The sequence below is a fragment of the Pogoniulus pusillus genome, chromosome 2 (genome assembly GCF_015220805.1).
Source record: "Pogoniulus pusillus isolate bPogPus1 chromosome 2, bPogPus1.pri, whole genome shotgun sequence".
Taxonomy (NCBI): domain Eukaryota; kingdom Metazoa; phylum Chordata; class Aves; order Piciformes; family Lybiidae; genus Pogoniulus; species Pogoniulus pusillus.
Genome location: NC_087265.1, coordinates 35,374,330 through 35,387,315, shown reverse-complemented (window position 1 = coordinate 35,387,315; position 12,986 = coordinate 35,374,330). Strand labels below are relative to the sequence as shown.

The window sequence follows — 12,986 nt, the reverse complement described above, 5'->3', positions numbered from 1 at the left end:
GTCCTAGTAGAACCTGGATGCAAGTCAGAAGTGCAAGGTTTACCTGTCACGTAGAATAAGCTGTTTCTAAGGTCTTTTTTGAAATTAAGCCCATCCAATGTGCTAATATTAAAATACCAGGTTGTAACAGGTAAGCAGATTGATAAGCTTCAATTTTGGTAACATATCAAGTACATCAGGATATATGCACAGACAGATACACACACACACACACATATATATATACATACATTACGAATAATTTTCATTGTATCTATGCAATTCATGCTAGGATCAGGGATTTGCATACACTCTACAAATGATTTTTAAAAGTCTTCAGAGACATCCAAATATTGCTGCAGTGGGCATAAGAAATTATTTACTTTATTGCTTCTACATCTTTTTTTTTCACTCATTTAGATTCACAGAGTCATTCATCCCAGTCCACAACACAGAGAAAGAACAGCACAAAAGGCTAGAACAAGTTCTTCCACTTCTCAGCTGAGTCCTACTCAAATACCAGCAGCAAGCCCTGTGAGACAGGAGTGTGTGCCCTGACCCAGCACTTGTCTCCTGTTACAGCTGGCAAAGCCCAGGCCTGTGTGACTATTTGAATCATGGCAGCTGCTTCAGCTACAGCTCCCTGGTCTGGGCCACTGCAGACGAAAATAAAGGAAAAGAACTTTAAACATGCAAACATAAGAAGTCAGCACCATGGTGGCATCCAGACAAACTTCATTACATGTTTCCTTTTATCCTTCTCTGATTGCAGTTGAAATTATTTTAATACAAGAAGATTGTTCTTGGACTAAGTGCCTGCTTTGCATATATATGGTGGTGCCACAGATTAACTGAAAAGAAAGGTTCTACAATTCTGCTACGAGTTTATTTTTTCTCAGCTTACTGTATTGGCTCTACATATCATTTATAGCTCAGAAAGCTAAATATAATGAAAATTTATATTTAAGAATCTGTAATCAGAAAAAAAATCCTAATCCTCAGGTAAGAGCATCCCTTCTCTGTAAACAAATATAGAAAAATAGTTTCTAGTGTTTAGGTTTTAAACAAATAAAAGGACTGGCAAACTTCACTGCACACAGCACGTATCTACAGTGTATAGTATGTCTGCACCAAGATTTTTTGCAACTTAGAAGGCATAGGAACACAAAGCCCTCACAACTACATAGGTTTTACTGACTTCTCTCTGAAAGATAGCAACAGAAGGAAGGATTAATTTTCAAGTAGCTTCAGTAGCAAACTAACTACAACAGAAGCACTCAATGACTAAAAAGAAGCAAACACTTTTTAGCAGTGGACAACTAAACATACTCCATGAGATGGTTTAATGCAACCATTAGTACAGAAAATAGCTTGACAGTGACATGACCCATTATTTTTCCTGATACATGTTTGCCAAGTCTAACATATTTGGGAAAACCAAAGGATTGCAGATTAGCTTGAATTCTCAGAAAATCTAATGAAGGTTCTCTACTATGAATGGTCTAGGAGTTCTGTAACTAAGTGTCTATACCCACACTGCTTTAGCTGCAGAAATAAAACTTTTTAATAGAAACCATGCCAAACTGACTAAGTCTGATAAGGAAAGAGCAGTACAGCCTATTTAGTCAGTCCTTGTCACTGAACTACGCCAAAGCTTTTCACACCAGGTGAAACTGACCTTTGTGACTTATGCAGAGGGAAATGTAATTCACACCAAGAATGACGAGCTTGAGAGATGCCACTGCCAACGCCCAATACTTTGATATTGAGTGCAGCATTCTCTACTGCATGAATTAGGGAGCCCAATTAACATACATGACCTGTGATTATACTTTCAGTCATGTTCCTCAAAAAAAAAAAAAAAAAAAAAAGGCACCTCTTACCCATATTTTCTTACATATATCCTGCTTAAAACTTAAACCAGAAAAAGTACATGTTGTAGGACAAAGGAACATAAACATAGCATCAGCTTTATCAGTATCAGCTACACGTAAGAGTTTAGCTAGACCACTTCCCTATAACAAGTCAGTACAGCAGCTTGGAAGTTCACTACATCACTAGCTCTCACTGTCTGCCACTTCAACTCAGAAGATGACAGTACATGTCTTTCCATTACTCCTGCTTAATACAAATAATGAAACTACTTCTCATGCCATAGTAGTTTGAGACTTATTGGAAAATTCCACTAAGAGAAACTGGGACTTTCCTGAAAATTCAGTGCAGAATGTAAATATGTTATAGCATCAGTTGTGAAAGAAAAATAATGATAAAGTCTGTATCATTCATTGGTCTGCCTTCCACCTCCTCCACTGCTTCTCTGTGCACGACTGAAGGGTAACCTTGACTGACCAGATAGCACTCAAGATCTTGCTGGTTTTCTATCTGGGAGGAGAGAAGAAGGTGGGGTGTTTACCCCTTCTGGGCTTTCTCTTTGTCTGGGGTGTGGGGGAGAGTGGATTTCTCTCTAACTTCTAAATTATATATAACTGTAAATACATGTAAATATATTTTGTATATATGATTGTACATTTAGTTTGCTATAAAATATAGCTTTATCTCACTTTCAAACCATTTGAGCTGGTCTGGTAAATGTTATTGGGGTGAGGGGAGGATTGAAGGGAGGGAGAGAAGTTTCCAACCCACCACACATGCATTTCATTAGATGTGCATGAATTCCAAGATGTAACAAAAAGAGTTACATCTTGGAATTCATGCACATCTAATGCACAGGAAAAGTGCAGGTTTCAGCACCACTTACAAAAGATAATACAGAATTTTTAATGTGTAGAATTTCTGAACTAAAGCTAAGTGTATACACAGGACAGTGGGTCCAAAGGAGCTCCACAAAAATGATCAGGGGATTGGAGCACCTCTGCTACAATGACAGGCTGAGGGAGTTAAGAGTTGTTCAGCCTGGAGAAGAGGAGGCTCCAGGGAGATCTAATTGCAGCCTTCCAGTACCTGAAGGGGGCCTACAAGAAGGATGGTGAGAGACTGTTCACAAAGACCTGTGGCAATAGAAGGAGGGATGATGGCTTCAAACTAGGGAAGAGTAGACCAGATGTTAGGAACAGGTTCATTACTATGAGGGTGGTGGAACACTGGAAGAGGGTGCCCAGGGACGTGTTAGGGCCTCATCTCCCTGGAGATATTCCATGAAATTCAGCTTTGAAAGCAAGGAAAAACAAGGCATATCATAAAGTATACGCTACTCATATACACTGAAACTGTAAATGGATGACAGCCATTTGGTAAAGTGATTGGGGCACTGTTTTGAAAGTTCAGTTAAAGAAACTATAAAAAATGCTTACTACATGTTTTTAGAAACACAAGTTGTTCCCCAAGCAGCAAGGTAATTGTCCATAAACATGCCCTTTCTCTCACATTTCTTACTCTGCTCCCATCCTTTCCACAAAAGGGATTCCAAATTCTCCCCCAGATCTCCTACAGCATGCCAAGTGAACAGAAGACAAAATATATTGTGTTTTGTCCAGAACAGCATAGACACCAACACATTTGCCAGCATCTCTGCACTGACTGGGCAGACAGTTTTAAGCAAAGATCATTACTTGGGCCGAGTTTTGCACCACTTTCCCCTTGGGATATCTCTACCTTGGAATTTTCTCCTCTATTCAGTTCCTAATTTTCACGGAAACAGTAGCACATTAGTATTTCTTGAGACTTTTGTCATTGTCATAGATGTGGTTGATGCAGACCAGCAGTTTCAGAAATTTCATGGTGGAGACTTAAGTGTTCACAGAAAGCAGTAGGAATCCATAGAGCCTATTTTTCACTCCATCTCTCACGGAAAGAGGAAACAAAAGAGAAAATAGAAAGTGGAGAGATGCAGAAGGTAGACACCTTTAAAGTTCAAAGGAAAAAACATTATTTGATGCATATTCAAGAAGGCAACTGACAAAACTAACACATCTCAAAGACTTAAACACCATCATTACCCAAAAACCTTGTGGTTTCCAAACTTAGGAGATGCAAGGACAGGGAGGAAGAAGGTAAAGGCATTATCTAAATGCATAGAGCTCTCAGGTTCTCACGCGAAAAAAAACAGAAGTATTCAAAACTACTACTTACAAACTATGCTTTCTTTCTCTCTCCCAGTGCAAGTTCATTCCACCACACAAGCACTTACTCTCCAAACAAGTCTGACAAATGTTAAGACACCATCTCTGTCTGGCTGTCTAACATGCCTTGGATCTCATCTCACTGCAAATCAGATTGAATCATTCATCCTTTCAAAACTCTCCCATCCTATTGGCCTTTCTTCCTCATGGTCACACACTCAGACTGAACCCTCCTATCAGATTCCGCTCCTGCTGCTCAGCCCAGCTTTGCAATTAACAGACCCCTCAAGTCAAGAGAGCATCATCAGAAATTAAAATATTAGGAAGCACATAAAAGTTTTCAAAGCCAGTTTTTTCAAATAATATTTTTTCATTTCTGAAAACATTGATCATAATCTCAAACTTCCCACTGCAAACTACTGCAGCCAAGCTTGAAACTCTCCATCCTCTACATTCAGCTGAATTGCCACATATTAATTAAGGCATATCTTAAACAATCTTGCATTAGAACAGAAATTTAAATAAATAAAAAATACTACTGTTGCATTATGAAAAAGATTCTAATTAAATCACTGTAACAGGATGGACTACCTAGACAGGTTGTGAACTCTCTCTTCACTGGAAAGTTCAGAGATGTTAGACAAAGATTGCTCACTGTACTTATACAACCGGACCACAAAGGAAACAGAAGACAAGTCATTTCCAGCACCACAGTTCTGTGAACTTATGCTTCAGAAGAGAGAGAAAAAACAAAAAGAGCCACAAATCAGTTTGAATACTGAAATGTTGCTGTTTTGGAGAACAGTTCTTCTATTTCACTTATTTTAAAATACAAACTCAAGCAGTGAAGCAGCTCCACTAAGTCTACAGACTTAATAAAAGCAATGCTTAACACTGCCTGTAAGCTGCACAGATTCCTGTCCTACCCAATACAAAGCATCATCAAGCTTGTTTTATTCAGGACATAAACATTTTGTTCCAAATGAAACCTGACACACTGTTTACACACCACCCTGGCTGGGAAAGTTAGATTCTGCTCAGAAAAGGACAGCACATGTTCATGGCACAGCTAGACTGAGTTCAAACAAAATTTAACCTAAGTGACAGTAAGCCATGCGCTCTTTTGTTAAGAATAAAACATTTCAGAAGAACCTGATATATCAACTTTCTCATCCATCTGCTGAGAATGGCAGGAGAAGGTGCAATCTGTCAAGAAAACAATGACGCTGACTACACAGACTAGTGAGAAATACTTCATGGAATAGAAAAAGGTGGAGGGAACAAGAAGAAATTAATTTTTAAAGAATTTCATAATGTGTGTTACAGAGCTGTCAAAACAACCACTTTATACAAGTTTATCCTAGGAATAATTATAAGAAACCATTTCATACTGAAACAAGGTATCTGTGTAATGTCTCAGGGCTTGAAATTTGGACTCCTCGGCCACCAGACGAGTTCAGCTTCCATTTCCTACCAGGTCATGTCTACACCATACAGTGCAGTACAGAAATACTGAAGTATGTTTGGAAACTGGAACCTTTGCTGAAATATCACAGAGGTTCATGCAGGCTGATTTACCTAATGGAAAAAAAGACTCTTCTCAGCAGGGTCTGTGCAGGATCTGGTGCTTTAACAGCTACATTATTTCTTTACATAACTAGACAGTTAAGGAAGCCCTGGTCTGGCATACAGGCTGCACTTGTATGTGTGGTTATCCATCAAGCATACCAATCATGCCCCTCAAGCCCACAGTCTCTTTCCATCTGCTAGGCTAGTATTTCTGAGACAGCTCTCAGACAGAAAACTAAATTGTATTTTTAGATTACATAAAGAATTGGTATAGCTCTAGTAAAGAAGCATAAATTGGGGTGCAGATGGGTTTTATAAAGCCTGTTTAATATGCAAGACACTGTTACTAATTTAAAACACTGAATTGAGTTGGATAGCCAAAAGAGGCCTTAAGAGGCCTCTTTCATGTCACAATTCATATTTCAAACAAACTACATTGAGACATTAAAAAGTAACTTTAACTGGCAATACAGAACTGGAAAAAGATAATTTGGTTCACTCATTTTAGTTAATAATTCACACAATCATTAAAAACAAATTCTTCAGTCTCTATCCAATTCCATTCACACAGCAGTCCTGCTGAACCACACAGATACTGACTAATGGAAAGACTCCTTAAAAAATGGTTATTGCTCACTTTAATTTTCACTTTATGGTTTCTGCAAATAATTTACACATTAGACAATGGAATGCTGTCTACCCTCAATATGTATAAAGAGGGAGAAGTGATTTAGTATGGCATATCACAGAAAGCAAGCAAGTGAAATGAGTAAAGATTCTATCTTTAAAATCAGTATGAATACCCAAAATTCTTTATCAATATTAGCAAATACCTCAAAGTTTCACCAAACAGGCAAATTTCTTTTAAATGGAAGATATAAAAAGAGGTATTTCAAGTTACTTGAGAAATAAAGAAGAAAGTAGCATAAACCATTATTTTCCAATACCTCATATTTTTAGCTAATACTAGTATTGGTCAAATGTCCTTGGTGTCCAAGGACCAATATATGGTTTAAATATAGAGTTGCCAGTTACTTGTTAAGATCTGGACTTTCAGGAGGAAGTAATATTTTCTCCTAAATAATCAGCAAATAATTCTCAATCTAGGGAGGCTGAATCATTTTTACATATTCCATCATAAAAACAAAGGAAAAAAACACCTTCATTTGTATTCCAGATTATGAGGGAAATTCTCATCTTTAACCCCACTGTAAGATTTTTTTTGTGATCACCTTTATACATTTTTACATCTTTCCTGCCCATTCAGTATCCTCCTCTTTGTGGAGCTCTAAGAAGGTCCACATATTCTCCTCCAGACTGAAACTTACAAACTTGCTGTGGAAGTATCTGCCTCTGATGTCACGACTGTGAATTTATAAACACACAATTCTACACACTGCTGAGATATAGTTTCCATTCACTAATCAAATGTAAGAATTAATAGGGGATTTCAAAGATATAAAGGCAGCATTTGCACTCTGATGGGAGTGTACAGTTCATGCTTTGGGGGAGGGGAAAAGAAGAAAGAGTGTTGGTTCTTTCATGAACATAAAAGGGCAGAATTACACATTAGTGTAGCTTCCCCATGTATAGACTTTTTTTTTTACTGAAAAGCAGTGTAAAACTAAAATCAACCATTACATTAACTCCAGCTTAAACGTCTAAATCAGTTTTACAGACGATTATGACCAAGGTTTTTTAAAGCATGGATTGTTAAAATTTCACAAATAAGAAATAAATAATGACTGGAAAATAGGTTCTAATTCACAAACCGACCAAACAAGCTGGCGTTATTAAAACCCTTTTAACAAGGCACAACCAGAACTGAAATACTGGGAATGCTGTTGCCAAGTCTGGATTGGGGTGAATTGGCAAAACGGTGCAAATGGGCTTGCATGGCACCTGCCCGGCCCCTGGCCTGGTTTAAATCTGTACTTACTCCTTCAGCAACCCTTCTTCATTTGGGTAGAGAAAATACCAGTCTACTGAAGTTTTCACAAAAGGAGACAAAAAAACCCTATACTTCCAAAAAAGAATTGTATTTGAAAGAAAAGTTGAGATGCTAAGGATTCTTGATTCCTGTGTGCTTTAACACAAAGATTTCTGACCTTCAGAAGTCCCTTCTTCCAGGAAAAAAAAAAAGATAAGAAAAAAAAACCAAACCCACTCCTCAGAAACTACCAGAGAGACACGTTGCAGGCATCAATCTAAAATAATGGCAGTCAAAGGTCAGAATGATATAGGCGACATCAATCTTTTCATTTAAATATATTCGTGAAAGAGACCTCTTAAGAAGCAGAAACGAGAAAATCAGGGACTGTGCAGTCAGAGTGATGAAGAAACTGCCTAAACATGCATAATTTAATGGAATTTCCTAGTAATTACAGCAAGCATCTTCAACTTTGACAAACAATACAATTATAAGACCCTACTGAAATGTAATATGAAAACTACCATCAGCTTTTTTAGGTCATCTTAGCACAATGCAGCCTCTTTCTTACAAAGATTCATTTATGAATTATACACGTGGGTACAAAACAACACTAAAAAACAAGAAGCATGGCAAATTTGATCCTGATTAATTAAAAAAAAAAAAAAGAGACCAGAGCCATCCAAAACCGCTGAAAAATGTACACTGCAAAAATTGGTATTAGTGCCTAACAAAGCTGGGTAACACTTAGAAGGCTCCAACATGCTAATCTGTCACCATGACAGAAAACCAAAGGATGCCAGAACAATACACATCTCTCTTCCAACATCATGGCCAAACATTCTATGTGTCTGACACAGAGCTCCCAAGCACAATTTAAAAAAGGTCTACGGTGTTCTAAAATATGAGTAAAAATGCTCTTAAATATATTTCCAACTTCTTGTTTAAAAAAAAGAAAAAATAAGTACTCTTCGAGATCTTCTGGTACTCCTGAACACTGCTGTTACTGTGCTATAATCTCAAGTGACAATAGCTGAGTCTTTTTGCTTCAGATCTCCCCTCCACGAAAAAAAAAATACACATTATAGTCAGACTGATATAAAACTGCAGTGCATGTTTCAGGCCCCTAAAAGCACTGATGCTGATAGAATTAAAAATGGCTGTGCCCAAAGATCCCACAGCAAAACAGGCATAGCTTTGCTGACAATTAAAATATATATTAAAAATCCCTGCATTACCTTACGAAGGGCGAGGTATGCAAAATAGAAAGATTATATATTTTTCCAAAACTGAAATAAATTAGACAAGAGAAGTAGAGCACGGCAAAGCATAAATCGTGAATGCAGGTCAAGCTCATTTACACAATAAAGCAGATTTTATTCTCCGATATGCTTAACGTATCGGGATTTCATAACTTTTATCGGGCTTCACCGCTGAAGCAGACGCACACCACTTTTTAAGAAGACACAGATGTGCCCAAATACCAGCGGACCCCACCCCCTTTCCCTGTGCCAAAATGGCTAGTTCGTTACACCCACTGGCTACTTACCAGCCGCAGTGCTGAGCAGCAGGGTGGCACTGGAGAGCAAGAGCACCAGCACAAGGTGCTGCAGTGAGGCAGTCATACCTGGGGAAGCCAAGGATCGAGGCAAGAGGAGGAGAAAAAAAAAGAAAAGACCGACGAGGGGAATTTCTTCCTTCTTTCGCACAGCCTTCCTCTGCTCTCTCGGTTTACAATCCCGTCTGGAAGGGCAAATGGTAGATGAGAGGAGCCGTCTTCGCTCTTACTCCATTACACCCGCCTGCCTTCATGTCTCGGGAGCCGGCAGCGCTCCGCGGACACCGGGGAAGCGTCTGCTCCTGCTTCCCAGCCCCGAGGCATCTCCCCCCTGCGGGGAACGGCGGCACGCTCCCGACTGAGCTGGGAACCAAGCTTATTTCCCACGCAGCTTCACGATATCGAAGAAACAACCCGGGTGAGAAGGAAACATATCCAGACGCGAGTGCGCGTCTACAGCAACGTCAGTCAGAGCAGCCCCGCCGGCTGACCGCAGCACGAATATCGATCTCTACGGGCTTAGTGAAGAGCCGCGTCCCATCCCGTTAAAGGTCTCTGTGTTCTCGTCGCCCCTCCTCGCTGCCTCATGCACTCAGGAAGGCGACGGCGATCCCCTCAGTTCCACCGCGGCGAGACGCGACCCCGTCTGCTCTCACGGCGAGGGCTGCGGCTGCATGTCGGCCCATCTGTCTCCCCCGCCGGGCGGTCTCAATCGCGCACCCCCAGCCTCCCGCCCCCCACCACAGAAGCGACACCACCCCAGGCCACCCCGACAAAGGTGGAGCCCGGAGCGCGGGGCGGCGGGAGGCGAGGCCCCTCCTCGGCGGCTTCAGCTACGAGGGCAGCCGGCTCCGCTCCGCGGGCGAGAGCACGGCGGAGGCCCTTCCCCACACGGGGGGAAAGGTGCTCCCCCCTCCTCCGCCTTCCTCCCTAACTTTCCACAGCGCCAGCAGCCCCTGCTTGGTCTGGCCTTATCCTTCAGGTCTCCGATCACGGCCGGGGAACGGCTCAACCTCTCCACGCTGCCAGCGCCTTCCCCGCAGCTCTACGCCGCTCCGCCTCCTTCCCCTGCCTGCCGCCAGCTGCGGGCGAGGGCCGCGGGGCCGCCGCGGCTCGCGCCCCCTCCCGCCCAGCCCCACGGCACCAGCGCCGCTCCCGGCTCCAGACACAAAGGGGAGTCTCCAACTGCCAGCCGGAGCGCCCTGCCCGCCACGCCACGCCCCCCTCCGCCGGCTCGGCCACGCCCCGCGGCCTCCGTCAGTAGCGTGGCCTGGCGCGGCCCCGCCCGCCCCTGCCGCCTCGCCCCTGATCATAGAGGCGGCCTCCGAGCAGGTAGAGAGGGGCTCGCTGAGGCAGGGGGCGGGCGGTGCCCGTGAGCGATGGGCCGACAGGGCAGCCTGCTCCGCCATGTTGTGGGGAGCTGCCGCGGTCGGTGCGGCCGCTGTGCTCCTGGCACCTCCGGCGGCAAGGGGTAGCTTTGTGAGATAGGCCCTGGTGAAGGCTCCGACAGACCTTCCTCGGAAGGCCGCGGTGGGGCAGGCGGCCGCCCCCAGACTGCCTGCAGGAAAAGCGAGAGCCTCTCGGCTAGGAAACGTGAGCCCAAGAATAAAAAACCCTGCGTTTAACAGAAAACCTTGCAGTCCCTAAGGCGGCATCAGCTTTGGACTCCCTGGCGTCCTTTTTAAAGACTCCAGAACTCCTGCTTTGTTCTCTACTCCAAGCCCACGTTGGGCTCCACAACAAGCTCTGCTAGTACTACCTACTCCTTTCTCCCCTGTGAACCCAGACAAGTCCGCCCTGCTCATGCGGCCTCAGCCACCTAACTCTCCCAAGGAACATCAGAACCTGCCTCTTAAAGAGATTTTGTGATTTCAAAACAAAGGTAACAACAACTTGCAGAACTGTTTGTATGCTTTAGCCTTTTGCTCTGTTGCACAGAACCAAATAATTCATTGAAGGCAGCGGTGATGGGGGAAGTGTGACTGGAATGCAGTGCCTAATGTTCTGGCCTAGCAAGGCTCTTACAAGCAAGTTGCACTAAGTGTACTCTAGAAAAAGGTTGTTGAAAACATTCTGCATACAGAAGGCACATTCATACCTAGGTTTGTCCAAAGGGTTGATTATGGAAAATGCTTTCCTGTGCCTTAATTAATTACACTAGTTTCAAGACCTAGTATAAAAGGAATACAGATTCAAAGTTCACATATTGAATTATTAAATGCTACTACATAAAGTGATACAGTTACAGTTCAGAGATATGATTTTAACAATAATAAAAGATTTCTCCATAACTGTTCCTTTTCACAAGCTGTAGCAGGTGAGATAGGGGTAATCTGGTTCTCGTACCATCAAGAGAATCATTAAAACAAATTCTAATAGGATTGTTATCATTGTGGTGCTTTGGCTAGAGACATAGTTCACCTTTAACACAGGCTTCTACAACATCCTTCTCTGTGATGTTGAAAGATAGAGATTTGATGGGTGGACTGTTTGATGCATTGGCTGTATGGTCACATACAGTGAGTAGCGGTTAATGGCTCGATGTCCAGATGGAGATGGGTGACAAGTGTTGTCCCTCAGGGGTCTATACTGTGAGCAGTGCTGTTTAATGTCTTCTTCAACAGCATAGTGGGATTGAATGTACCTTCAGCAAGTTTGTAGATGACTCCAAGTTTAATGGTGCGATCAGTGTGGCAGAGGGGTGGCATGTCATCCAGAGGGACCTGAACAAGCTGGAGAAGTGGGCCCAGGTGAACTTGATGAGGTTCAGCAAGGCCAAGTGCAAAGTCTTTCACCTGGATGAGGACAATCCTCATGAATACGGGCAGGTGATGAGATAAAGAGCAGCCCTGTAGAAAAGGACTTGGAGGCGCTAGTGGATGAAAAGCTTGGTATAAGCCAACAATGCATACTTGCAGCCCAGAAGGCAAATTGCATCCTGGATTATACCAAAAGAAGCATGACCAGCAGATTGAAACAGGTGATTCTGACACTCTGCTCTGGTGAGACCTCACCTCAAGTACTGTGTTCGGCTCTGGGGCCCTCAACACAAGAAGGACATGGACTTGATGGAGAGGGTCCAGAGGAGAGTCACAAAAATGATCAGAGAGTTAGAGCACTACTCCTGTGAAAACAGGTTCAGAGCATTGGGGTTGTCTGCTGTGGAGAAGAGAAGGCTTTGAGGAGATCTTGATAATCACCTTCCAGTACCTGAAGGGGGCCAACAAGAAATTTGAAGGGGAATTGTTTACAAGGCATGTAGCAATAGGACAAAGGACAATGGTTTTAAACTGGACATTACAAAGGTGGTCTTTAGTATCACACTGGAACAGGTTGCCCAGGGAGGTGGTGGAGGGCCCATCCCTGGAGACATTCAAAGTCAGGGTTGATGGGGTTCTGAGCAACCTGAGCTAGTTGGGGATGTCCCTGCTGACTGCAGGGTAGGGTTGGACTAACTGACCTCTAGAGGTCCTTTCCAAACCACTGCACTCTATGATTCCTGAGGTCAACCAAGTTTATGTAACTGATAAATAATAGAAATATTTTTTAAATTTGTTGCAGTATCTTCCAGTCCATGCAGGTGTAACACAAAGACTGATGGGAGACAATAAAATGTAGAATCCTCAGTTGCAGTTTGTATTGCCAGTTTCCAGAACTGCAACCACATGGTAACCACTCTCCCTTCCTGTTATCTGTGGAATGTGCACTATAAAGAAATAACCTTTAGATTAAAAAAATACCAAAACACACACCCACAACTATAAACAGAATAGTTTTATCTCCAAGAGGAAAAAGCAGTTCAACAATGAGTAGTTTTAATGGGACTAAAATCCAGTCTTCTGTTCTGGTTCAACAAATAGACCAAACTATG

At 42.5% G+C, this 12,986-nt stretch overlaps 1 protein-coding gene across 2 annotated transcripts in view; it reads right to left on the bottom strand.

The window, feature by feature from the left end:
* Positions 1-10,266, bottom strand: part of BMPR2 (bone morphogenetic protein receptor type 2) — a 114,748-nt gene extending 104,482 nt beyond the window's left edge. Inside the window, exon 1 of one of the 2 annotated variants that reach the window (XM_064160906.1) lies at positions 9,107-10,266. In XM_064160906.1, coding sequence (XP_064016976.1) covers positions 9,107-9,182 — 76 coding nt within the window. In that variant the 5' untranslated portion in view covers positions 9,183-10,266. The remainder of the gene's footprint in view (positions 1-9,106) is intronic. The other variant, XM_064160897.1, reaches the window with a different exon arrangement.
* Positions 10,267-12,986: the final 2,720 nt, after the last annotated feature.